The sequence below is a fragment of the Coturnix japonica genome, chromosome 2 (assembly GCF_054131305.1).
Source record: "Coturnix japonica strain WE chromosome 2, WE-NBRP24, whole genome shotgun sequence".
NCBI classification, from domain to species: domain Eukaryota; kingdom Metazoa; phylum Chordata; class Aves; order Galliformes; family Phasianidae; genus Coturnix; species Coturnix japonica.
Genome location: NC_140664.1, coordinates 20,763,034 through 20,789,828, shown reverse-complemented (window position 1 = coordinate 20,789,828; position 26,795 = coordinate 20,763,034). Strand labels below are relative to the sequence as shown.

Below are 26,795 nucleotides of genomic sequence, written 5' to 3'. Positions count from 1 at the left end.
GGGGTTTGGGCGCAGCGCCGCCCCTGACGCAGCGGCGGCCATCTTGTTGTCGGGGCCGCCTCCTGGCGGGCGGGTGCGGTGTTTGTTGTGTCCGTGGCTGCAGCCATGAGCGCCGAAGCGGCGGACCGGGAGGCCGCCACGTCCAGCCGGCCCTGCACTCCGCCGCAGACCTCGTGGTTCGAGTTCCTGCTGGAGGAAGATCTGCTGGAGCAGCACCTGCGCAAGCCCTCTCCCGGTGCGTGCGGCGCGGTATCGTGGCTGGAGCGGTGCGGGGCCTGCGGGCCGGAGTGCGGCACACCGTGCTGCTTCTGCAGCAGTCATCGCGTTCAATGGTTTCCTGGGTTCTACCAGCAGGGGATGCGATTATTAAGTTCTTCAGAACAGCCCTGCGGTGCTGGGGAGTCTTTTATTGTATGCTGGAGCATCTTTGGTTTTCATATATCCCCAAAATAGCCCGCTGTAGCAGGAGATGTTGGACTTGGTGATCTCCAAAGGTCCCTTCCTACCCCTATGATTGGTTCTATGTGTGATCGTGGCTGCAACAAGAAATGGATTTCTGGGCTTAGCTGCCTTCTGACGAGTGTTCAGCCTAGAGAAGAGAAGGTTGCAGGGTGACCTCATTGCAGCCTTTCAATACCTGAATGGAACTTACACCCAGGAGGGGAGTAAACTCTTCGAAAGGGCTGACAATAACAGGACACGGGGAAATGGCTTTAAGTTAAAAGAGGGAAGATTTAGGTTGGATGTTAGGGGGAAGTTCTTCACTAGGAGAGTGGTTAGGCCATGGAACAGGCTGCCCAGGGAGGTTGTGGATGCCCCGTCCTTGGAGGTGTTCAAGACCAGGTTGGACGGGGCCCTGGGCAACCTGATCTAGTAAATGTGTATGTTTGGTGGCCCTGCCAGGCAGGGGGGTTGGAACTACATGATCCTTGAGGTCCCTTCCAACCCGGGTCATTCTGTGATTCTGTGAGTGTCTGTGTTCTCTGCAGATCCTCCCCCTGTGCAGCTGATTGTCCAGTTCCTGGAACAAGCTTCCAAACCATCGGTGAATGAACAGAACCAGGTCCAGCCACCTCCTGATAACAAAAGAAACCGCATTCTAAAACTTCTTGCTCTTAAAGTTGCTGCTCATCTGAAGTGGGATTTGGATGTATTGGAGAAAAGGTACGGTCTGAATAGCTTTATATGAAAGCTACTGCATTGCAGAGTTACTTAGGTTGGAAAAGACCTTCAATACTAACAAGTGCAACCACTGTACTGTACAGAAAAAAGCACCTGGTGTACAATAGGTTTTACATATACTTTAGCTGTATGTGCATTTGCACAAGGTAGGGTTTTTTAAGGCTGCTTCCCTTCTTGCTAGGAGTGATGGGACCCAGTCTGTGTGCCTTCTGGTTTTACCAAGGAAGGTTCTGTCCCACCTGGCATCTGGCTTCATGTACTGCAGCTTGCAATGGAACGACAGGGTGCTAATCCAGTTCTTAGTCTTACCTTTGCTGTTTGGTGATGGACGCAGAAGAAAAGGAGATAAGCCATTGCAGCACAGATAGATGTGGTCTTTATGTGAGTAAAGTTCCCCGTGATGTGGTAATTGTTTACCTACTGGATGTATGATCTGTAATTGCTTTGAGACTTCCTCACTAACTTGGATGTGCTGCAGTAGATGACTGAATTGTTGGGATGTGTCTGAACCAGACTGATACAGCATGCATAGAAGTAGTTCAGCTCTGTTGGAACTGCTTTCCTCTTCGACTTAATTTAGGCTAATAACATTGGTAACTGTTTTACATCCCTGACCTAGAATGCCATCAGATGTAGAGCATTTCATTCTGCTGAATAGGTAAGAAGGTATAATCTAGTTTTCAGAAGAAAGGTTGAGAGAACTGGGAACTGAGAAGTGAAGGCTCTGGGTAGGCCTCATTGTGGCCTTCCAATATTTGGAAGGAGCATATAAACAGAAGGGGAACAGCTGCTTAAGAGGGTGGATACTGATAGGACAAGGGGGAATGGTTTTGAACTGAGACAGTGGAGGTTTAGGTTAGAGATTAGGAGGGAGTTTTTCACACAGAGGGTGGTGATGCACTGGAACAGGTTGCCCAAGGAGGTTGTGGATGCTCCATCCCTGCAGGCATTCAAGGCCAGGCTGGATGTGGCTCTGGGCAGCCTGCTCTGGTGGTTGGTGACCCTGCACACAGCAGGGGGTTGAAACTGAATGGTCATTGTGGTCCTTTTCAGCCCAGGCCATTCTGTGATTCTATGATTCCATACTTTGTGACAGTTAAGCAATAAGGTAGTACTGAGTACCAGCGTGTATGTCATGTAAAGATTCCAGAAGTAGATTTACTGTGTCAAGTACTTTATACTCTTATCTTTCATAGCTTATCTGTTCCCGTATTGAACATGCTACTGAATGAACTCCTGTGCATCAGCAAAGTTCCCCCAGGGACTAAACATGTGGATGTTGACCTGTCCAGCTTACCCCCAACCACTGCCATGGCCATACTACTCTACAACAGATGGTAAAGTACTTTTAAGGCAATGGCCTTAAAACCACACTAGGGCTATATATTTGTAAGCAGAATGAGAGAATCTCAAAGTAGTGTTAATATTGTGATGTCTGGGTAGGTTATAGTGCGGAGCAAAGTCAAAAAAGTGATTTTAAAGCTGTTTCTTTTCCAATAAAGTAGTCAAGGGAGTGATTAAAATAAAATATATGAAAATAAAAAATATTCCTGCCTTTTAACTTTTTAAACGTTTCTATAATAGCACAGGATATATTCTAGTGATTTAAAGTAAATGATATGATAAACTGATATTTTAAGAGGCATATAATCTTACTATACTTTTGAGGCTAATGCCATTGTTTGCTTAACGTTCTCCCCTGTGTAGGGCCATAAGGACCATTGTTAAAAGCAGTTTTCCTGTAAAGCAAGTGAAACCTGGTCCGCCTCAACTAAATGTGTAAGTTACCAGTACAGTTCATTTGGACTTAATATGTATTTTGTAATCAGAAATATAACTTGTAAGTATATTAAATCATGCTAATGTACAGTTGTTTAATATGGTTAATGGTAATGTGGTAAACTAGCGGTTATTTTAACTATATTTCTGTTAAGCACATTTAATTTATCTGTATTTACATGGTTCTACTTCTTTAGTACCTTATCTGACATTGTAGAAGTGTGAAGAATCACAGGCAGAAGAGAGCTGGCAGTCTCAATGGGACAGAAAGCTTATTCTCTAGTTTAAACAAACTACTTCTTACATCCTGTTTAACTTGCTCTGGCTTGCTTGATACAGTTTTATTATAACAATTTGCCACACTGTATATCTGATAACCTGAGAAATAATGAAATGATTTTATTGGTTTCATTGGGCAGTACTAACTTAAAGTCAGTACTGAGTTTACATGCTAGAAGTTGTGCAGCTTCAGTTACTGCCTGTTCTTGGAATGGACTTTTACATTCCATGTTTCTCGTATAAATTTGGGAGCATCTCAGTGGTGCTTTTCGTATGTTTTTGGGGCTGTAGATGCCCCATCCTTGCAGGCACTCAAGGCCAGGCTGGATGTGGCTCTGGGCAGCCTGGTCTGGTGGTTGGTGACCCTGCACATAGCAGGGGGGTTGAAACTACACGATCATTGTGGTCCTTTTCAACCCAGGCCATTCTATGATTTTGTGATATGATTCTGTGAATGATACTGTAACTGGGACGAGTCTGTTAAGCATGTTGATTGAAAATAGTGCTAGTAATTCTATTTGTAATCCTGAAGTGCCCTGTCTGTATCCAAATCTGGTTGTGATTTTGCTAGTGAAGCTTCAAGAGACTTCAGGATGTGCAAAGTGATTGCTTTTGCTGATATTAACAATGTGATTTTAAAAATAAATAAAAATACAGTAAAATAAAATAAAAGGAAGGCAATGAAAACTTTGATACTACCTTTTAATTAAATCATATTCTCATCTAAAGCCTTTCATTTTATTTTTATATAATTATGTCAGATAAAGATAGCTAAGAACATTCAGTGGTCTGGCATAGCAATGTTAAAAAGGTAGTGAAGCAAAAGGTATTTAGGAATTAATTGTTGTGGCCTTGAGCATGAAGTGATGTGATGGTTTGCTGTAGAACTGAAGTGTTGACCACATCCCTCTTTTTCCAGAATGAACCAGATGCAGCAGGAAAAGGAACTAACTGAAAACATTCTGAAAGTGGTGAGCTTCTCTGTGCTCTTAATTTTTTGCTTGAATGTACGTGTGATGTGATTATCTCCCGTCCATTCATGTTTACAGTTTTGTTGGATTCAGTACACTGAGGTGATGTTTGCTGCTTCTAGCATTTCCTACCATTCCTTCGTGTTTGTTTTGGATGGTGTTGTTTCTGTATTGGATGTTGTGTGGGACTTGTTTTGTGAGGTTTAGCTGTTCTCTCTTCAGCCCATACTTGGAGCTGTAAGAAGCAAGCAAGCTTCTACAAAGTCAGTGTGTAATTAATTATTAAGGCCATACATGAGCTATAGAAGTGCATGGCAGCAAAATAGGTGATAATGTGTCCCACATTGAGAGAGGCAAGAAAGGAGAGGAATAAAGCCTCTACTTCCATAAGCAACTTAGCTCCTTCTATTAATCTTATACTTAGAATCAGTTACAGTGACTGCATTTATTCTTTTCTCTACACTTAAAAAAGAAATCATCGAAAACTTTCTTTCTCAAATACTGAATGTAAGTGAAGCTTTACCAGTTTACCATAAAATCTGCCAAAATTTTGCTATTCATAGAATCACAAGGTTGGAAAGGACCTATAAGGTTATCTAGTCCAACCATTCTCCCTTTACCATACCTACAGGAAACCCCTAAACCATATCTCCTAGCTCCCTATCCAGATGCTTCTTGAACACTGCCAGTGATGGCGACTCCACCACCTCCCTGGGCAGCCATTCCAGTGCCTGACCACTCTCTGAGAGAAAAAGTTCCTTCTTACGTCCAGTCTAAACCTCATCTCATACAACTTGTGGCCATTCAAAGAGAAGCTGCTTCGATTACAGCTGTGAAATAATAGCTGAGAATTTTCAATCCAATTTCATTCTCCAGAAGTGGACAGAAACATGGGTATAGCTCAGAGAAAAGTATTCTATTGGAAGCTGTGATCCTGTTTCTCTAAGCTTCTGAAATGACGGTGACACATCTGTTTTTTGTACAAGAAATACAGGTGCAGTGAGACGAGTGTGCTAAAGAAATTCTTGGCTGTCTATTTATTTTGCTGTTATAGTGTTAATTTGAAGCCAAAAGCTAAACTCCTAACTATGTTAATGTATTTGAATTATTGTAGTTGAAAGAGCAGGCTGCTGATTCCATCCTGGTGCTAGAAGGAGCACTTAAATTGAACAAGGATCTCTATGTGCACACTATAAGAACTCTGGATTTGTTAGCCATGGAGCCTGGTATGGTGAATGGAGAAACAGAGAGTTCCACAGCTGGGCTGAAGATCAGTGCAGAGGAGATACAGTGCCAGGTACTGTACCTTCTAGACCAAAGGTTTCTGTTTATTTCTGTTTCTTTTGACAAGTTGTCATGTAATATTTTGAGGTAAGCTGCAATATTTTTCTGTCAATCTTTTCTTTGTTCTTTCCATAAAGCAATAAAATACCACTGACATCATTTTGATGCTGATTTATGCTTCTTTCAATATTGTAAATATTATCACTCTTTTTTTCCCCCCCCAAACTCTTTTTCCCACTCTGGAGTAAAGCACAGTCTGACCGGGACTGCTGTTTGCAACATTGTTACTGTTATGGAAATCACTCTGTAGCTTTGTACTGCCCTTGCAGAGTTACCCCTACTGAGATCACACAAGTAAAGAGGAAACAATTAAGGCATGTGGGGAAAGATGCACTGTGAACGCAAAACAAAACTGGGAGTAGTTTGAAGAACATGTAGGAAAAGATAGGGCTGAAATACTTGATGTTATATAAATATCTGAGATAATGCTTTCTATATCAACGCTATTTGCAGGTTTGCTATGACTTGGGTGCAGTCTACTTTCAGCAAGGAGCGACAAATGCAGCTCTTCATGAAAATGCTAAAGAGAAGTTTTTCAAAACAAAGGAGTTGATTGCAAAGGTAATGAGTGTTTTATTACTGCATGTTCAACTCTTCTAAAGTTTTCTTTCTAAACATTTCTGAGTTAAGCTTATGTTTCATAATATTTTTGATCACTAAGTTTTAATGGACTGCTGCTTTTCAGATTGGTTCATCTTCACTTCATTGTACCATAGATGAAAAACGATTAGCTGGATATTGCCAGGCTTGTGGAGTTCTTACCTCATCTGATGATGATGCGTCTCAACAGGCATCTCCGTATAATCAAATCCATAACTGCATGAAATCTGGCAACTATCAGGTACTGTGGTTAATGCCCACTTAATGGCCTCAAGTTGCGCCAGGGCAAGTTTAGGTTGGATATCAGGAAGAACTTCTTTACAGAAAGGGTAGTTAGGTACTGGAATAGGCTCCCCAGGGAGGTGGTTGAATTGCCATCCCTGGATGTGTTTAAGAGCCATTTGGATGTGGTACTCAGGGATATGATTTAGTGTAGGATTTTTAGAGTTAGGGTACTGGTTAGGCTGCGGTTGGACTTGATGATCTTCAAGGTCTTTTCCAACCTGGGTAATTCTATAAGTGGCTTTTTCAGTCTAGCTGTAATTCTTTGGATTTCAGAGTATATTGCTTCTAAGATGTGTATGTTTTTACCTCCTGATTCTCTGATGAGAAAGAACCTTTTTGTTGTTAGTTTGCTTTCTAGTGGTGTGTAGTGATTTTTAATGTTATATGTGGGTATAAGCTGCTTTACTTTCTTTGAATATTTTAACAGATAGAAAATTTTTCATATTTGAACTATCCAGTGAATGATTCCAGTTGTGTCTGTGTTGCAGGATTTGGTGAAGATATTCCTTGAAGATAACTTAGCCCTCAGTTTACCTGTTCAGTTCAGACAATCAGTGCTAAGGGAGCTGTTCCAAAAAGCTCAGCAAGGGTGAGACATATTTTAATGATCTATGCAGTGTTTATGAAAATATATATATACACACACATTTGTTAAACTTATAACTAAGTTAGTGCCTCTTTGAAGGTCTTCTGAAACTTGAAATCAAAGCTGATAAATCTGCTGTACTGAGCAGTGATGTTGCAGGAGATGTGGACTTCACTGGGAGCACTGGTCCTACAGTTTGCCTGTGATTAGGTGCCTTGTGCACTGCCACACCAGCCCAGTCCAGGAGAATCAGTATGGGACTTTAAACAGACATGGATATACAAGCATGTTACGGTGGCAGCTTGTGGATGGCTCCTGAGAAATGCTAAGTGTGTGGCCATATCTGAAATTCAGCCTTCAGTGGAATTTAGACACTTGAATCAGGGCTCTGTGGAAGACGTCTTCATTAAGTGAAGATAACATGTCTCTGAGGGGAAGGTGCCTATAGGCATGTCAGTTACAGAGAGTAAGTCTGTATTTCACAAGCAGACATGGGAAGGAAAATACATTAATTAGGATAGTTTCAGTTTTCAGGATCACAAGATTTAGAAAAGGATCTTAGAGGGTGTTCTTATCAGTGTACTCATGTACATGAGGTGCACACTTTGTCTGATGATTGTGCATTCTGAGGTACATGAACATGCCTGAAGTTTTGGCTGTCAGTGATGAGTAGAGTGTGCTGACTGAGACATGCATGTCAGCCACCTCTGATTGGGGTCCAGCAGTGCAGGGAATGAAGGTTGCCTGTAAAAAAGAGCAGCGGTCTAGGAGGAAATTCTCTGTGAAAAAAGTGAGGTCTTGGGTAAAATATGTAGATTCTGAGTCATTTTTTTCTGCGGTGTGGACAAAGGCGTGTGCTCCAGTCTTGTCTTGGGATCTGATGTGGAGATTTGATATCAGCTGTGTTTGTCAGAGAAGTCATGACCTTGAGTTTTGTATTCATGCAGGAATGATGCTCTGGATGAAGTTTGCTTCAAAATCTGCGTGTGCAACACTGTCTGTGATGTACTGCAGGGTCAAATAATTGATATTCAGTTCTGTCAGCTGTTCCTCAAGCCCAACAAAGAGAAAATAGACTTCCTCTTGGAGGTAAGGAATTATCACCTGAAACTAGAGGGAGAAATGGTATTTAATGGAGTACATCTTTCCTTCATTAACTGTATTGCTGTTTCAAGTAACGCTTCTGAAGCAGAGAAAAGTGTGTTATAAGGTAAACTCTCAAACTTTATTCAGCTTTATTACAGCTAGCACAAATACACTTTGTATCATTCTTCCATCTGTATTCTTAGTTCATCTGCTGGGCTGAAGCTGTGCTGTATTGCTTCAGCTTGGATTTGAAATTGCTGTGTTTCCTTCCTTCATTAAAATGAATAGCAATAATCTGGAACAAAGGAGGAATTTTGAGGAACAAAGGAGTGAAGTCAGAGAGAGAGAGAGAGAGACTCTGGAACAAAGTATCTGTGAAAGTGGACACTTGCTATTTTTTTACAACAAACTGGCCTGTGATGAAGCAGCTCAGTTGCTGTACATGTGAGACCTAAACTCTTGCCCTCAGTGAAGCTTTTTAAGAAACTGTTGCTACTTAGTCAGAACTTATTCTTTTTGTTGCCTTGCTATTCATATCCTCTGTTACTTAATTTGGGTCATGTCTTTTGCTTGTCAGATGCAGCTGTTCTCTTCAAGTATGTGTTGCAAATTGACTGGTGTATTCCATACTTCAGAGCCAGCAAAAGCTTTTCCAACTGTTTAAATTAGGAGCAAGCCTATTTCTTAAAACAAAAGATTTATTGCAAGCTGGTAATTATTCAACTGTTCAGTTCTCTTGAAACACCTTCATTTTTTTGAACAAGTTAATCCTAGCAGGTCTTACCATTTTGCACTTGGAAATATTCGTTCATTTTTAAACTCCCGCAGAAGGACTTTACTATGTACTTAATGATGGTTTTTACTGACTCACACTGTGACATTCAGCGTTGTAATGCCTAAATACCTGAGCAATTGGCAAAAAAAAGAATGTGGGTTATGTCAAGGAAGGTCACAGTTGTCTGAAAGGGCTTCTTGTATCCCAGTTGAAAGAGATTCTGATCCATCCATGATAACTATGGTATTTATCAGATAACTTTGTTGCCTCCTTTGAGGAGAGGGTTGCTACCTGATACTAATAAGGAGTTAGAAGACTGGAAAGCAATGCTATCTCTAGCAAAATATTGTAAATTTTTGGAGCCCTGGCTTAATTATTTACTGCTTACTTTTCCCAGGTTTGTTCAAGATCAATAAACTTGGAAACTGCATCTGAACCTCTGAAGAGAAAAATGGCAGCATTTCTCAAGTACGTATTGATTCTAAGACATCGTTAACTTGCATCTTATAAGTAATGTAGTGCAATGTAATAAGTACTTTTGAGAACTTAGAACTTAACAAACAAATGGCTTATTCCTGCTGATTATTAATTTTTTTTTTATTTAGAAACTTATGTTTGAGTTTGGAAGACCTTCAGCTTGTCTTCATGATTTCATCTCACGAGCTGTTCATAAAGCTTCTGAAAGATGATGAACGGAAACTGCTTGTGGATCAAATGCGGAAGAGGTCTCTTCGAGTCAACCTGTCCACAAAACCTGTGACTTCATTTTATGATATCCCAGGTAATTTTCAATGTTTCTATTGACTTCTATGTATGCAGCTACCTATTTTTGTACTTGAAGTTGCTATGCATAGAACTGTTCTCAGAACAAGTTCAGAGAGAATGGTTTTTAGGGTTGAATACGTCTCACCTTCAGTCAGTGAATGCCCTGCCTTTTCAAGAATGTTGTTCTTTGCTTCTGCTTTGTATCTTAGCTGAATGTGTGCTTGCTGACAAGTGAAAGAGGGGTATGGCAGTTGGTTTAAACTGGATCTATCTGGCAGCTGTTCCACAGTAAGGGGTATTTCTTCTGCCTTTGGATTTACATTAGCTCTAATGCTAGTGTGACTGATGAGCTGGACCAGGAATACCATCTGGATGAAGTTTTTAACCTATCAGCGTGTAACCCCGATATTTTTCAGTAAGCTCATTTCCCAGATGCAGCTGGCTGGCTGTGCAGCAGCACAGAATCACAGAATTATCAAGGTTGGAAAAAACCTAGAAGATCATCTAGTCCAACCATTACCAATACTTCCCAGCTAAATCATATTCCTCAACACAACATCCAAACATTTCTTGAACACTCCCATGGTCAGTGAGGAGTGAGGTGAGGAGTGACTGTGTGCATCAGTATAGGTTAGGAGTTGGCCTGCTGGAGGAAAGCTTTACAGAGAAGGACCTGGATGTCCAGGTGGACAACAGGTTGACCATGGCCAGCAGCATGCCCTTGTGACCAAGAACACCAGTGGTATCCTGGGGTGCATTAAAAAGAGTATGGCCAGCAGGCTGATGGAGGTTCTACTGTGCCCTGATGAGGCCACATTTGAATTACTGTGTCCATTTCTGGGCTCCTCAGTTCAAGAAAGACATCAAACTTCTAGAAAGAGTCCAGTGGAAGGACACAAAGATGATGAGTGGCCTGGAGTATCTCCCTTGTTAAGGAGAGGCTGAGAGACCTGAGGCTGTTGAGCCTGGAGAAGAGAAGACTGGGGGGGATCTTATCAGTGCTAGGATGGGCTAGGCTCTTTTTGCTGATGTCTATCAACAGAACAAGGTGTAGTGGGCACAAACTGGAAATTAGGAAGTTTCATGCAAATATGCGGAAGAAATTCTATACTGTGCGACAGAACACTGGAACAGGCTGCCCAGAGAGGTTACGTAGTCTCCTTTAGAATTATCAAGATCTATGGACGCTTTCCTGTGTAACCTACTCTGTGTCAGCAGGGGGGTTGGACTGGAGGATCTCCAGAAGTCCCTTCCAACCCCTGCAATTTTGTGATTTTATAAAGGCGTTGGTGTACCCACTGTCCTTAGTTTATTGTTTAAAATGTCATATAGTGAAGTATTATAAGGATCTGCATTGTGAAGGAGTGCCCTGGAAGCCTCATTGCCTTTTTTTCCCTAGCTTCAGCAAGTGTCAATATTGGCCAGCTTGAACATCAGCTCATATTGTCAGTAGACCCCTGGAGGATTCGTCAGATCTTGATTGAATTGCATGGTATGACTTCTGAGCGCCAGTTCTGGACTATTTCAAATAAGGTAATTTATTCTACACGTTCATGTGACTGAACTGTTTTCTATGAACAGTAAATATTTTACCATAGATCCTCAATGTATTATTTTCATTTTCCTCTCTCCACGTAATGGTAAAAATAACAGTGCATGTCTAAACTGACATTCTGTAATTAAAATACTGCAACAAAATGCCTAACCTTCATTTTAAGTAATTGCTGTTTGTACTGCAAAGCTGTTCAAATTTCTTTAGCTTTTGTTTGCAGTGCTCTGGCCAATTAGGAAGAGAGAGGAATAGATTTCTTTTGGTTAAGTTTTTGGCTTTTTTTGTCTTTGTCTCCCAAATGGCTGCATACTCAACATATGAACAAAGTACAGTAGGTAGCCCTTTTTAGGGTACCTCTGTGTGCCTGAGCCATACCTTACTGCTGATGGAATGCAACCATTTCTGAAAGATTTGGCACTTAGAATGTAATTGCTCTCCACGTTTTGAGCTTTATTTTTAGTTTTTAAGCACATGTATGCATTCTAAAATCTGTTTCTGTGCAAATGTCTTGCATGTTTCTCTCACAGTGGGAAGTACCAAATGTTTATGGCAATGTTATTCTAGGAATCAAAGATAATCTGACTAGGGATTTGGTCTACATCCTGATGGCAAAGGGATTACACTGCTGTGCAATTAAGGTGAGCAATCCATCCCAACTTGCTGTGAGTTGGTTTGAGCAATTGAAGCTTAATGACAACAGCATAGGAAGCCCTTTTTGAGAAGAAGGCCTGAAGAATCGGGAGGTGATAGAGATCTAGTAACGAGCTGTGTGTGTGTGTGATATAACAGTTAAATATTGCCCTCAGTTTTCCAGAGAAAGGATAATGGCTTTCCAGTGAGTTGGGCCTGGAGATCATCTCATTCATATGCTTTGACCGGGATGTACTAAATGATGTATCTAAACTCAGCGCATTGATATGAAGAATTTATTAGAATGCTGTTTTATTTGCCCTGTAATTGACTGTTCTGTAGTTTGCTGATCTACAGGGAAAAACTAAAATGTCTGCATAATATGCTTGCACACAACTTACATTATGTTTTAGCTTGAGCTTGTCGTGTTTGAAGAGCCTGAAACTATGGCAACTGTTGATCTTAATAGCAAGTCTAAATAACTCAGTAATGCAAATGGTAATTGTGAGTTTCCCAAGCAGTGTTGACAATGAACATGAGTGCTCCTTCAGCCAGGATTTCAGCCCTGTTGTCTTTCCTTATGAATCCATTTGGAGCCATTAATATATAACCTCTTTGCTGCAGGATTTTGTCCATGCTAAGCAACTTTTTGCTGCCTGCTTAGAGCTTGTGACAGAATTTTCTCCAAAACTCCGTCAAGTCATGCTGAATGAAATGCTGCTTTTGGACATTTACACGCACGAGGCTGGACCTGGTGCTACCGGGGAACGTCCTCCTTCTGATCTTATAAGCAGAGTCCGAGGATACTTGGAGATGAGAGTACCTGGTAAGTACATTTCTTTTTCTCCTGTGATGCAGCAAAGCACAAAGCTTTATTAAAAATAAATAATAAAGGAAGCATTTGATCCTCAGTTTTTGTTGGCTTTGTTGGTTTCTTATAATGCTGTTTATCTCAAAATAAAATAAAAATGCCCATTTTTTCCCAGATATTCCTCTTCGACAAGTTATAGCTGAAGAGTGTGTTGCCTTCTTGTTAAACTGGCGTGAAAATGAGTACTTGACCATGCAAGTTCCATTACCTTTGGTTCAGACTAATCCTTATGTAAAGGTAATAAGCGCTTAGTCTCAAAGCCTTGTCAGACTGTAACTGGCTTTTTCTTGTTGAGGTCTCTTGTGCTTCTGAAAGCATTTACCTTCCTGTCACCAGGGTGGTCAAGCAATAAAGCTGAACTGCAGTTGTGTTATGTGATGTTCATTTTTGGTCAGGTTTGGTTAGCTGAGGTGCTGTTTAATTGCCATGTTGACCTTTTGATTTCTCTGTGTAGCAAAGAGTACCACTGCAACATTTTATTTCAGCTTGTTTATTGTATAGGTATCAAAGGGATCTAGTCATTTTAATACTTTTTGTGCATTGTATTATGTGAATAAGTGGAACATAAGGCTTGTTTTCAGGAGCTCTTCATAATGAAGTACCCCATAAAGAAACTGCTACAGGGAAGAATGTGGTGTTGTTTTATTCCTGTCTTCCATGTTACAGATCAGTGTCCTCTGCTGCAAAGTTCAGCTACATTGCACTGTAGTTTGTAGCTTAGAATTGTTTTCTTGACAGTTTCTCTTTGCTCCGGTGAACATTCAGAGAAGCTCTCTGTGTTGTATTTCTTCCTTTGCACTGTATAGCTGGGGCAGTTGTTGGCTGCTACATGCAAAGAACTCCCAGGTCCCAAGGAAAGCAGAAGGACAGCCAAAGATCTCTGGGAAGTCGTCGTACAGATCTGCAGTGTATCTAACCAGCACAAAAGGGGGAACGATGGCAGAGTGAGTTTGATAAAGCACAGAGAATCAACACTCGGCATTATGTACAGGTATGTTTCCTTAAATTGCTTTTGAAGGTTGTTTGAACTGTGTATCTAACCCAACAGTTGTGAGCAGTGGTCAGTGTTTGGTATTAGGGCAGCATTGTTGACTTTCCTTTTTGGAGACAGAAAGAGGGGTGGATGGGTGGATTCAAAGCAGTATTTAGATGCCAAACGTGTGGTGTATAATCATCATGATCAGCACAGATCATAAAATCATAGAACAGCCTGGGTTGAAAAGGACCACAAAGATCATCTAGTTTCAACCCCCCTTCTATGTGCAGGTTCCCAACCACCAGACCAGGCTGTCCAGAGCCACATCCAGCCTGGCCTTGAATGCTTCCAGGGATGGGGCATCCACAAACTCACTGGGCAACCTGTTCCAGTGTCTCACCACCCTCACAGTAAAGAATTTCTTCCTAATATCTAGTCTAAATCTACTCTTTTCCAATCTAAAACCATTTTCTCTTGTTGCTACGTGCCCTTTTAAAAAGTCCCTCCCCAGCCTTCCTGTAGGCCCCTTCAGGTACTGGAAGGCCACTATAATGTCCCACCAAAGCCTTTTCTTCTCCAGACTGAAGAACCTCAGCTCTCTCAGCCTGTCCTCATAGGAGAGTTTCTCCAGCCCTCTGATAATCTTCGTGGCCCTCATCTGGACCCACTCCAGCATATCAGTGTCTGTCTTGTGTTGGGGGCCCCAGAACTGGACGTAGTGCTCCAAGTGGGGTCTCATGAGAGCAGAGGGGCAGAATCACCTCCCTAGTCCTGCTGGTCACAATTCTCTTGATGCAAGCCAGGACATAATGGCAGCTTCTTTACTTTTTTTCAGTTATAAAAGTGGGATTTGCCAGCAGCTGTGTTGAAAGCGATTGTATATTTTTATTTATATACCCTGTATTTTTAAGCTTAGAGCTGAAGGGACGTTTTGGCAGATGAAGGATTTGCTTTACTGACTTGTTTCTAGTGAATTAAGTTTGCCTGTGCTCTCAGTTGTGGATGGTGACTCACAGATATTTGTGTTCCTGATTTAGGAGTGAACTGTTGTCCTTCATCAAAAAGCTTCGGGTAAGTTGCAGTGGACCTGAATATGTTTGGAACCAGAACTTTCTTTTAGTATCACATTTCTTTGGAATTTAACACAAAAAGTCCAGAAAAGTGAATGGCTGAAGAGCTCAGTGTATGATACCTGCCGTACAGCAGTGGTGAAAATAGTCTGAAATGATTAAAGATTATATAAAGAAATGCTCTTGCAGTGTTCCTGTGCTGCAGGATTCTTAACAAAATACTGATTATAGCAATGTCAGAACATATGACATAGCTTCAGAGCACAGGGAGAAAAGTGCATTTCCATGATTTCATGGAAGTATCTTTTCTTTTCTTTACAGGAACCGTTGGTTTTAACTACAATATTGTCCCTGTTTGTGAAGCTTCATAATGTTCGGGTTAGTATATATATATATAGGGATGGCATTAGGATTTCTTGAAGCTCTTACCTTTGTAACCTGCTTTATTGTCCCTCTTTCCTTAGGAAGATATTGTGAATGATATTACAGCAGAGTACATCTCCATTTGGCCCTCATCCATTCCCAAGTAAGATCATAAACTCTCAAAGACAACTTAGAAAATATATGTAGGTCGTTGGTTTGGTTCCAGTTGCTGTGCAGAAGTTATCACTATTAGTGTGACTTTTGGCATTTAAGGGCATCAATTAACCCTGTTGTTTGGTTTGTTCTGGCCAGGCTGAATTGCATTTCTCCAACTGGGAGGCTCCATGGAGCTACAACTTTGCACAATCATCTGGGAGTTCATTCTTTCTCCTTTTTTTCCCTTCAGCCTTCAGTCAGTGGATTTTGAAGCCGTGGCTGTTACAGTGAAAGAGCTTGTCAACTATGCGCTGACCATCAACTCCAACAACCACTTCTGGTTAATTATCCAGGCAGATATTTATTTTGGTAAGCAACGCCAGTATCTTTTTTTAGTTGCATGCATGGGGACAGTGTTTATTTTGAAGTTTACCTGCCTTCATAACCCTCCTTGTGTTTTCCTGTATGGAAAGAAGCTTATATGATGTGACTTCAGAGTCTATGGGGGCAGTAGTGTAGGTGACTTTGCCTAGGAGGCTGTTTGAGCTGACACAGCTTTCAGTGGATCACGTGGACTTGCTCCTGGGGTAGGGGAAACTTTCAGAGTTGCTGTGAATTTTGCTTCATTCAGGTGGTATATTAGTGCAATATTAGTGTATTATTAAGTGAATGAAAGTGTTGTGGATAGCGTTTGTGTTCAAATGTGAAGATCAGCTTTCCTGAAGCAGAAGATGAGCAAAGAGGATCTGTATCTTATACAGGAGGTATCTAGGGTTTGTATACAACAAAACATGAACTGGTTTGGAACTGGTTGTGGTGGGAAACCCTTCCCTGTCTTTCTGTCCTCAATCTGCCTCTTCCCTGGTGCTTATCCCAGGGGCTCATAGCTGGGAGCAGCCTTTCAGGTATTTGAAGAGAGCAATCAGGTCTCCCTTCAGCCTCCTTTTCCCCAGACTAAACAGCCCCAGTTCCTTCAGTTTCTCCTCATAGGCCATATTCTCCAAGCCCTTCACAAGCCTTGTTGCCCTTCTTTGGACCTGCTGCAGCACCTCAGTGTCCGTTCTGTACTGAGGTGCCCAAAACTGAACATGGAGCTCACTTATATGAAGTGGAACAGCATCCCAGGGAGAGGTTTCTGTGGGGTTCCTCTGAAGCTGGCACCTGAGGGAGCAGGGGTGCTTGGGCCACCTGAACCTCCCTGCCACCCATGTGCTGAGTTCCAAGAAAAGCAAACTGCTTTGCTGCTCTGAAGCTGGTGGGCTTAGAATCAAATACCTGGAAAGTGAGAAGAAATGTTCAGAGCTCAGACCTTGGCCTGTGTTGTCAGTTTGGCTAGATGGTGTGCTTCTCTACAAACCTTACTGCCTCCCATGTCTGTGCTTTCTGCAGATGATATGCAAGTCATTTTCTAAATAGAATTTAGCTGAGATTACGGCGTCTGAATGATTCTATGAACAATTGATCTGAATCTTAGAAATGAACTGCTGTATTTAATTGCAAGTCCTTGTTTTGCCCTTTTTCCACCACAGCGACAAACCAGTATTCAGCAGCCCTTCACTATTACCTGCAGGCAGGAGCTGTGTGCTCTGATTTCTTCAATAAGATGGTACCGCCCGATGTGTTCACAGACCAGGTGAGTTACAGAGTTGGAATGGAATTCAAGTGTACAAGTGGGATGGGGTGGATTCAGTGTCCTCATCCTCCGGGGTTATAAATCTACTGCATTTCAGCAGGGCCCATCACAGCTATGCTCTGTGCTGGGCTGTAGCCGTCCAGAACTCCAGGCAGGGATGTTGTGCCCCCAGCGTTGCAGTGTGCCCTAACACAAGGACAGGGGAAGGGAATAGAAGATTGATGTACAGCTGATCCTATTTAATAAAATGAATAGAGATTTGCTGCTCGGTGTGTTCCATTGTTAAAAGTTTGACAACGCTTTTTAACCATTCCCTAGGTGATAAAAAGAATGATAAAGTGTTGCTCCTTACTCAACTGTCACACACAGGTAAGAGCCCGAGTGTGGTACTAAGGAAATGGTGTCTGTAAATGCTTTGAATTCAGAAGCTGCAGGGAAACTTTCTGAAAGTAACATTGGAATCCAGCTTTCCTTGCAAACGCAACCCACATAAAATCACTTGCTATACTTGCCTGTAGAACATGTAAAGATCAAGTTAACAAATAAACACATGCTTGGAAATGATTAAGGTTGGAAAGGACCGCTGAGGTCACCCAGTGCAAACATTCCCCCCCTGCTCCATGTGGGAAGGAGCTCTTGCCTGGGTCTCTGCATCTTGTGGCAGACTCTCCATCGGTGGGGGCTAATGCCATGGAAGACACTGAGCCTGTCTTTGTATCTTTGTAGGTGGCTATTTTGTGTCAGTTCCTCAGAGAAGTAGACTACAAAACGGCATTCAAGGCACTGCAGGAGCAAAACAGGTGATTATTACGGTAAAACTTGCGGGTTAGATTAGTAACATGTCGCTATACAAAAATTACATGTATAATGATCCATGTTTTCTTCCAGTCACGATGCCATGGATTCTTACTATGAATACATCTGGGATGTCACGATCTTGGAGTATTTGACGTGTATCCTTTCAGTGGGGTGCTGCTCATGTTCAGGCTGGGTGTTCATGGCTGGGGAAAGCCAGCAGTCCCTACATCTGTGCTGCCCTTAACTTCTCATTAGATCTCCACCACAAGAGAGGTGAGACGGACAAGAGGCAGATAGCGGTGAGTTAATGCAATAGCAGTGAGTTAACGCGGTGCTTTGGGGGAGGAGTCCTTTAACATAACTGCTGCTTGTGGCTGTAGTTGTATTTCAGTCTGGGTGCTGGTGTGAGTGCATGGGGAGAAGCATCCACCCGTCATCATCTCATTGATTAGCACTGAAACTGTAAGAGAACAGCTGTATATAATATATAACTGCTGCTCCTGTTCTGTCTTCAAGATCAAAGCTATTGGCCAGACGGAGCTGAACGCCAGCAATCCTGAGGAAGTCCTACAGCTTGCTGCACAGAGGAGGAAAAAGAAGTTTCTTCAAGCAATGGCAAAGCTTTATTTCTAGGCTAATGCTGGAGGACTACCATAGAATACATGAGAAGGGACAGGAAACTTCTCTCAAGACTTGGGTTTTATTTTTAAATTCATTTAGATTTTTGTACAACATTTACAGTCTGGTATCTTTCTTATAGAAATAGATGAAATATTATAATAAAACACCATATCTTTACAAACTGTACAGAAGGCCTAAAACAACAACTTCAGGTATCGCTGGACTGGGCTGTTTGAAGAAGCCCTGAATTCAAGTTTGCAAAGGTGGCAAAGACGGGTTTCATGAGTTGCTGCTGTAGTGCAGCTTCTTGTGCTGCTCATGCTGGGAGTTGGCCCTGTGTGCTTCTGCAGCTGGAAGCATCTTGCTATGGGAGGAGCCAGGGTCCAGCTTTCCCTATGCTGTCTCTTCAAGAGGAGCACCTCACAGCCAGAGGTAGCCAATATTCCACGAACACACACAGTAGTTAATGCTGGTTAACAGTTGTGGCAGGATTTGAGCAGTTATAGAGAACCAGACTGGGAAAAAGTAGGAAAAAAGCTCTGCTGCTCATTGTGTTCTTATCTATTGAGTGCTGGTGGCCGAGTCTTATACAACAGAACTCATTCCTTCTGAGACTGCATTGCATCCAGTTAAGATTACTTCAGCAGCATTGTTCTGTTTGTACCCTTACCTGACTTACCTGAGGTCAGTGGGAACTTCAGGGCTGCCATAGACATAACAGGTGCTACTGACCTCCTGGAGAAGCTGAGATTTGAAACAGGGCTGGCCGTGCCTTAATGCGAGGGCACAGTGGTTTTAGAAATGTAAACTGTTCACTCACTGACCTCTGTAATACTGCACCTGAGCTCATACGCTGACTGTAAGCTCTGAGAGAAAAGAAAGGTCAAGAAGAGGTAATACGTGCATGTTGGCACCAAGGTCTCGTGCGTGGCTATCCCACATTAAAGCACATGGACACGTAAGTGGACAAACCTTCCACTCAGCCATTACAAAACATATTCCTGAAATTCATAAGTTAGGAATGTTCAGAAAGTTGAACTACAGAAGTCATATCTGAGAAGGGACTCGTGTAGTCCAGGCTCCTGTGCTGACACAGGGAGGGCTGCTTGGTCTAAGTTCTTTAATCAAGTTTCAAGGAAGATGCTGCTATCGGTCCCATCCGCTGCTCCATTTGATGCATCCCTTACTGCTCAAGTCTTGAATAGCAGTAAGGAGCATTAAAGTGAGTCACCCTTAGTGTGGTCTTGTTCTGAAGCACCTGGTCTTGTTTCTGAAACTGTTCATAAGGATTGCTGCCCGCACTTCATTTCTTCTCCGTGCTTTTGGGAGGAGTTATTATTCCTGCTGTTGACACGGGTGATAACTGACCTGGTGCAGTAGATGTTACTCCGCTGTTAACTTCTTCCTGTGTAGAGGGTGAAGAAGACAGTTAATAGCACGCAGAGCTCTGCTTCAGAGCTTTTTCCTCATGCTGATATTATGATTCAGGCACCCCGCAGATACGTTTCATGACAAAGAGTACCAGCTTTTAAATGCTTCACTCTTGGCTCACAGCTTGTGGGAGCACATGCACCTTATCTATCTCCAGAAAGCCAGAACCACAAGGTGTTACATTGACCTCGTTAGCCTGGAGAACCTTCAGCACCTCAGGAGAAGGGCTGTACAAAGCACAGGCCAGCAGGCCACCTACCAGCATGTCCAGGTAGTTTGTGTGTGTCTGGATATTGTGGCAGTCTTCTACTGCGACCTTCTTGAAATGCTTCAGCTTCACAGAGACTTTCCTTGCCACGTTGACAAAGGGAACCATCCACTCCACGCACTCTGAAATGCTGTCCCAGTCCAGGCCTACGGGAGAAAACACAGTGATACACCTGGAAATCCTGGAGGAGCTGTACAGTATTTCCTTGCATTTGTTACTTCAACGTGTTGTGGCAAAGGACGTGATCACAAGCCCCAAACAAGCAGCTCTGTGGCCATGAGGGTTTCTGCTGCTCACCGGTACATTAAAGTAAGGCTTTACCCTACTGTGACTCTTTCAGCTTGAGTGAGGTCATCAGTCAACAGCCATCAGTGCTTAACGAGATCATAAACGCTTCTTACCTGAAACTTTCTTAACTACTTCAGTTGAGGTATAGTGGCAGAGTGCGGCAGCAGCTAGTGTTCTGTACTGGAAGTCTAACGAATTCACATCCAGAATACACAGGTCTAAGAGCTGAGGAAACAGAATTGAGGACACAGAGGTTACAAACTCCAAGAAGATGCTTTGGTGTCATCCTATCCCAGAACTTGCTGTATCTGCACTCATGGTCTGGCAGTCAAACCTGCATATTCATTAACAAAGTAACGGGTGAGGTGAAACAAGACAGAGTTCAGCTTTCAGGGATACATCAGCTGTAATAACTCCAAACCAGCACTTTCCCATAGAGTTTGTTAGCTACCTGTGCTATCTGAATGAATTTTTCCTGAGAATACTGAGGTAGAAGCACTTTCGGAACGTCCTTCAGAGCATCCACTTGCAAATAGAGGTTCAGCCAAGAGATGATTGTCACAGGACAGAGTTCCCATTTTAAAGCCTGTAAGCATTAAACAAATACGTAAACGCATTAAACCATGCAAAGACTGTTCTGGGCTCTGATCTTTCTCCCCCATGCTTCCCCTTCTCAGCTCATTGCACAGATTCCCAAAGACACTTGAGGTCAAACCCACTTGTAAGTGCTCGTTATAGATCACATTCCTCCTACTGTTTGAAGAGAGTGACAGTAAAACACAACATTACCCTGGAGCAACATTTCAAACAAGTCTCACAAACACCAAATTACCTTTAGCATAATAAGTTCCATTCGTACAATATCATCTTCACTGCAAGCACCATCAGTGACGTAAGCAAATTCCTGTATTTTTGGAGCGTAAATTTCCTTCAAAAGGAGGAAGAAAAAGATCAGAAGATGGAGCTCAATAATGGCTGAGCACATTGAAATATTCACTTCTCTTACACTAGGACTGTTTTTTCTTGCTACGTGGAGTGATGTGAAAGTTGCACAGTAGGAGATGCTCAAAACAAGTAAGTTCTACGTTGTGTGCTATATAACACAACAAATTTACTGCAACCTTTTTAGCTTCGGAGAAAATAATAACAGAACAAAAGGGTAATGGTTTTAAACTGAGACAGGGGAGGTTTAGGTTGGACATCAGGAGGAAGTTTTTCACACAGAGGGTGGTGACGCACTGGAACAGGTTGCCCAAGGAGGTTGTAGATGCCCCATCTCTGCAGGCATTCAAGGCCAGGCTGGATGTGGCTCTGGGCAGCCTGGTCTGGTGGTTGGTGACCCTGCACATAGCAGGGGGTTGAAACTGAATGATCGCTGTGGTCCTTTTCAACCCAGGCCATTCTATGACTCCATGACACAGTAAGTTCTAAAGGTCCAGACAGCTGACATAAAAGCATTACCTCTACCTTTTTAGTTATTCTATATGTTATCTTTCTTCCCTGTAACAGAGCTGCTTACCTCGAGTTTGGAGGCAATGAACAATGAGGTAATTCCTATCAGCTGGAGCATGCTCTTGTTAATGTTCTTCTGTGTCAACATGAACCTATCAAAGAAGTCTTGAGCCAGGTAGAAGGTTTCCCTGTGGAGTGCATACACCTCACACACCTACAACAGGACAAAAATTACCTTAGTAATAAAACTCATAAAATAATAAAAATATCTCCAAAGCGATGTTACAGAGGACCGGGTTAGGAGCTACTGCAGAATTCCAAGTGATTTTACTTCAGCATGTAGAAATATGGAGGTGGACAATGGCCATAAGGTCAGTGTGAACACTTTAATTGATGACTTCCTAACAGTTCAAGACTTAAATAAATGACACCCAATCCAGAGGCAGCGTGCCAACACCACATTAAAGGAATCAGTGAAGTACACAAGTGGCATTATTTCTGTATTCATACCCCACCTAAAAACTGCACATCCCTTCCCCTGCAATCCCCTATTGGTGCTGTTCAACAACCAGGCAGTGAAAACGCCACTGTAACATCTGCTTCCTCAGAGCACTGGGCATCATAGAGCTGACAGACCTGCAAGATCCCTCCTACTGGTGAGCAAGAGCTACGTGAGTGCAAGGTTGCTTTTGGCAGTGGCAACCAAATATTCTGCAATACAGCATGTTCTTGGAAACTACTCCTGAACATAGCTCTCTATTTACAACACTAGTTCTCCTTCACGTAGGGTTGGCTGCCAGCACGAGAACCTCCATTTTGCTTGACAGCTGGAATAGTCTGAAGTACAGTAATTAGACTGGAAAGGATTGTTTGGGCATTTATCGTACATTCTGCTATCAAACCCCTTACATAAAAGCTCTGTTTTAACTCCCCACCTCACAGGGGTGGGAATAACACAAAGCACACACCTCTAGAAGCCAGTCCAACAGTATCGACCTCATGTGCGGCTGCAGACTTGAGTGTAGCGACGTGAAGTGTTTGCAGTGAGCGTATCGGTTCTCCTTCTTCAGGATGTTGAGCCACACGTCTTTGGAATTGCCCCAGCTATGGAATAGAGTTACAAATCATTGTCAGTTTGCACACACCTTCACAAGGGAAGCATAAAAACATGGTCTATAAGTACTCAGTGCACAAAAAGATCCTCACAGCAATTAGAAAACTGCAGGCATACTTTGAGCATGTAACATAATCACAACAGCAGATTGTCAGGATCATCAGCAAGTCCAGTTTCATTGAACAGCCAATAAAACTGAGTACATACATCCTGAAGATGCACATGCAGCCACAAAGAGATTCCCATTTTACTTAGCAGAAAACAGAGCTCAGCTTTACCAGATCCTGACTGACAAGATCATGTTAACATCGAGGATGATGATTTTGAGGGGAAAATCTGAATGTATCTTGGGGATCCCAGCAGTTCATTAAGGGTGATGAGCCTTTTCTCTTCAGCAATGCCTTCGTAACACATATGTAAGAATACAGAATATAGAAAAGCAACTGCTACATTCAGTCAACTTACGTGAGTTCAGGCAGCGGGGATGGATTTATGAAGAGGTTCCTGAACCTGTATTTCTTGAACCTTGAGAAGTCAGTGGTCACTGATTCTTTGTGAGGCGTTTCAATGATGATGCAAGGCGAGATGCCTCCTGTTATTGTGGGCGTCCAACAGCTCTGCAAACACAAACAAGTTGCCTTCTGAATGATGGTTTTACTGTGACAGCAAGAGAGGCAAGACGAAGACCACTGTAACAACAAGGCATGTTGCTGGTCCCATCTACTTATCTATGTGGAGGGAAAAGAAAGGAGAGGGTGGAGGTCCTGCTGTCTTAGGGGAAGTTCTGCAACTTGTTATCTTCCAAGTACTCCAGGGAGGAGCCACCCATCTCAGCTCCAAAGCCTGATACCCCCCCAGCTGTGAACTATCTCTCAGCTCGCCAATGCCAAATACTCAGTGTCTTCAAAGGAGTCTGAAGTCATTTCACGCAGAAAGCTTCAGAGAAAGAATTCTAGGTTGGTTCAGCTAAATCTGCAACTTGTCTCATTGCACATGATACTTCCCTACATGTATTGATTAAGCACATGAAGCATATGCAAAGCTGTAATGGCTGACAGCCTTCAAAATGGTGACAACTGAGCTTCAATTACGGTCTTTGGAAAGAGGGAGATTCCTTATACAAAGGATAACAAAACCTGCCGATGAACACAGGAACATTTCCTGCAGAGCTTTATATCGAGGTAAAATTACCTTAATTTCATATTGATGTTTCTTAGCAATTTTCCCATCTTCTTTCTTCTTAATCTCCTGCTGAATAAAGAAAACACAGTCAATAGGTTGACAATGAGCAGCAAACCCATCTCTAACAACACAGCAAGCTGGTGCTACTCCTTTCTGTGGAGGAAAGGTGACCCCCATCCCAGTGACCAGAATAATGTGCAGTATTAAGTCAACTGAATGGGTCACCTCTGCTGTTCTCCTCTTCCTGGTCTGGAGAAGCTCCGGTGCCTGCAGCTCACGTGGAGTCTCTTCTTGACACAGCAGCGGCGGCTGCTGCTGCTGCTTGGCCTGCAGTCGGCTGCTGCAAGGGGCAGAGACACTCAGTGTTAAGGGAGCAGCAGCTTTGAGGGGAGCAAAGGGCACGTGGGTGTATCACCATGCAGACAGCTTACCTGCGTCTTGACATCTTCGGGCGGTAAGATCTGTCTACCTGGACCAAAGGAATAACAACCAAATTAAGGTATATTCTCAAAGTTGTGCCCTAACACAGTGCAACTGTGTTGCTTTGAGTCTCACATGGCTCAACAACCCAAGCAGGGCACTGTTATTTGACCAGTGCAAGGCACACCTTGCACGATATCCCTGTGCTTCACAAGCACCCACATCCCTTGGGGGTGTTACGATGCTAAACCCAGATCCCCACAGCGCATCGCTGAGGGATGGACGCTCCTTTACACAGCTCCTATGCCTACCTGAGTGTGGGGGGGAAGCAGCAAAACGGCCTTTCCCATGTAAAAGGGCACAGAGGGGGCACACACACACGTACACATCTACACAAAGGGGGATCCCTCCCGCACCCCCCACCTGCCGGGCCGGGCCGCCCCTCAGCGCGGGTTCCGCGCCAATTTGCTGAGCGGGGAAGCAGAGGAGGAGGAGGAGAAGGAGGAGAAGGCGGCCTCTCAGCGCCGCGCCTCGGCCGGCCCCGGGGCGAGCGGGGCTCAGGCGGGGCTGGTTGGGGGGTGGGAAGAAGAGAACGCCGGCCAAACTTGGGGTCCCCGCGGAAGGCGCCGATCAACCCCAGGCGGGGCAGCACGGGGTGTCTATTTGTGCTGCAAGGGGTATCTGTGCTGCACGGGGTATCTGTCTGTGCTGCACGGGGTATCTGTCTGTGCTGCACGGGGTATCTGTGCTGCGGGACCTCGGCCCTCCCTCCCTTCCTCTCGCTCCCGCCTCGGTGCGCGCCGGGCTCCCTCCAAAACGCGGGAGGGTTCCGGGACGGCGCCGCCACCTCACGGGGATCCCGCGCTCACGGGGACACCCCGACACGGCGGGGACGCTCCTCTCAGGGGACACGTCCCTGTGTTGAACGGGGGCAGCGCGGAGCCGAGGCCTCGCCCTGGGGGACGCGGCCGGCCCGGAGCGCCGCGGGGTGCGGGCGGGCGGCAAACGGGGTCAGCGCGCCAACGGCGCTCCCCGCCCCCATCGGCGGCGGGAGGGAGGGAGGGCAGCGCGCCGGGACGGGATCCCGCCGAGTGCGGGGCTGAGCGGGGCTGAACAGGACGGTGCGGGGTTGAGCGGGGCGATGCGGGGCTGAGCGGGCTCGGATGGGCGCCTGCACCGCTCCGCCAGAGCCGCTCTCCCTCCAAAACGGCGACCGGGCGCGCATGCCGCCCGCCGCTCCCGCCCGCGCCTCTGCAGCACCCGCAGCGCTCAGAGCCGCACCGCCCCGCACCGATCCGCGCAGCTCCAGCACCGCACCGCGTCCCCAGTGCCCTTACACCCCTAACACCCCTAACATCCCCAGCGCCCCATGCCTCCATCCCCCCCATCCCGCCATCACCGCACCCCGCTGACTCCTTCCCGCCCGCTGCTCCCCGCTCACCTCCTTTGCTGCCGCCCGACCCGCGCTGCTCCCCTGCCGCCGGCGCCAACCCGCTATATAGCGCGGCCCGCGCCCGCGCTGCGCATGTGCGAGGGCGGCAGACAGCTCCCCCGCCCCGCTGCCCCAGCGCCGCCCCTCGGCCGCGGCGCCCACCCCGGCCCGGCGGGCATCAGGAGGGAGCCCTGAGGGAACCCTACGAGCACCCTGCGGGCATCCTGCGGGCACCCTGCAGTCGCCGCCGCCCGCCCGACCCCGGCTCTGCCCGCCTCGGTTTCCCCCGTGAAGGCGACCCGCGGTAGTACAGGCAGGAATGGCCGCTCCGCCGTCCCCGCCCGTCCCGCCATCCCCGTCCCCACGCACGTACCCATGGCCCCGCATCACCGTCCCTGCCCGCCGCCCCGCTCCCGCAGACACCCGCTGTACCGGCCCCACGCTCCGCGCACGCCGCGCTCCCGGCGAGGCCCGGCCCCGGGGCGGAGCCGCCGCCTCCATCCCGCCAATGGCAGCGCGCATCGCGGCCACAACGTGCGGCGGCGGCGGAATGTAAACACGCGCCGCGCGCCGCTCCCGCCGCAGCACCAAGGCGGGGCCGGGCCGCTCCTCCTGTCAGCGCGGCTCCACAGCGCGGCCAAACGCAGCCGCTGCTCCGGGCGCCACGGACTCGGCGGTGCTGAGGGGAAGGAGCCAACCGCCGGGCACCGCCTCTATGTCCCGCCGCTCCACACGTCTGAAGCAGCAAGAAGTGCATCCAACTGGGAGAACGGCCTCTCCTTGTTACCTGAATAAATCAGACCGAAAGCTGCTTTCCCGTATTAGAAAGGCTGTGCACGGGTATTCTGCTCCAACAGCCAAGTCATTCACAAAGATGGTCTGCCAT

At 45.0% G+C, this 26,795-nt stretch overlaps 2 protein-coding genes across 7 annotated transcripts; one reads left to right on the top strand and one right to left on the bottom strand.

The window, feature by feature from the left end:
* Positions 1–71: 71 nt before the first annotated feature.
* INTS8 (integrator complex subunit 8) lies at positions 72–18,508 on the top strand. 3 transcript variants are annotated; one of them, XM_015855947.3, is made up of 27 exons: positions 72–235; positions 990–1,164; positions 2,379–2,519; positions 2,890–2,961; positions 4,160–4,211; positions 5,326–5,508; positions 6,009–6,116; positions 6,241–6,396; positions 6,929–7,029; positions 7,974–8,115; positions 9,285–9,355; positions 9,493–9,668; positions 11,052–11,185; positions 11,732–11,842; positions 12,459–12,660; positions 12,821–12,942; positions 13,512–13,696; positions 14,719–14,752; positions 15,073–15,129; positions 15,216–15,277; positions 15,521–15,639; positions 16,800–16,903; positions 17,222–17,272; positions 17,630–17,703; positions 17,792–17,856; positions 17,957–18,000; positions 18,218–18,508. In XM_015855947.3, the coding sequence occupies exons 1-27, from the start codon at positions 106–108 to the stop codon at positions 18,332–18,334; spliced, it is 2,988 nt and encodes a 995-aa protein (XP_015711433.1). In that variant the 5' UTR covers positions 72–105; the 3' UTR covers positions 18,335–18,508. The 3 variants fall into 3 exon arrangements, 2 of the variants coding, with proteins under 2 accessions (XP_015711433.1, XP_085393322.1); XR_014942481.1 differs by lacking the exons at positions 17,792–17,856; positions 17,957–18,000; positions 18,218–18,508 and having other exon boundaries at positions 11,769–11,842; positions 17,630–17,672; XM_085537196.1 differs by lacking the exons at positions 72–235; positions 990–1,164; positions 2,379–2,519; ... (3 more) ...; positions 6,009–6,116; positions 6,929–7,029 and having other exon boundaries at positions 6,300–6,396.
* CCNE2 (cyclin E2) lies at positions 18,383–25,950 on the bottom strand. Of its 4 annotated transcripts, none has more exons than XM_085537198.1 (12): positions 25,919–25,950; positions 24,489–24,526; positions 24,283–24,397; positions 24,067–24,126; positions 23,341–23,492; positions 22,730–22,865; positions 21,829–21,975; positions 21,142–21,237; positions 20,761–20,895; positions 20,423–20,534; positions 20,013–20,167; positions 18,383–19,727 (listed from the first exon to the last, which is right to left on the bottom strand). In XM_085537198.1, the coding sequence occupies exons 2-12, from the start codon at positions 24,500–24,502 to the stop codon at positions 19,626–19,628; spliced, it is 1,224 nt and encodes a 407-aa protein (XP_085393324.1). In that variant the 5' UTR covers positions 24,503–24,526; positions 25,919–25,950; the 3' UTR covers positions 18,383–19,625. The 4 variants fall into 4 exon arrangements, with proteins under 4 accessions (XP_085393324.1, XP_085393325.1, XP_032298693.1 ...); XM_085537199.1 differs by having other exon boundaries at positions 24,067–24,123; XM_032442802.2 differs by having other exon boundaries at positions 18,383–20,167.
* Positions 25,951–26,795: the final 845 nt, after the last annotated feature.

Coding starts and splice junctions, on each gene's coding strand:
- INTS8 (XM_015855947.3), top strand. CDS start 106: ATGAGCGCCGAAGCGGCGGACCGGGAGGCCGCCACGTCCAGCCGGCCC. Junction 11,186..11,731: donor TCTGGACTATTTCAAATAAG/GTAATTTATTCT, acceptor TTTCTCTCACAG/TGGGAAGTACCAAATGTTTA. Junction 18,001..18,217: donor CGGACAAGAGGCAGATAGCG/GTGAGTTAATGC, acceptor TCTGTCTTCAAG/ATCAAAGCTATTGGCCAGAC.
- CCNE2 (XM_032442802.2), bottom strand. Junction 20,896..21,141: donor TGGAACTTATTATGCTAAAG/GTAATTTGGTGT, acceptor TAATGCTTACAG/GCTTTAAAATGGGAACTCTG. Junction 20,168..20,422: donor AGTAGTTAAGAAAGTTTCAG/GTAAGAAGCGTT, acceptor TTTCTCCCGTAG/GCCTGGACTGGGACAGCATT.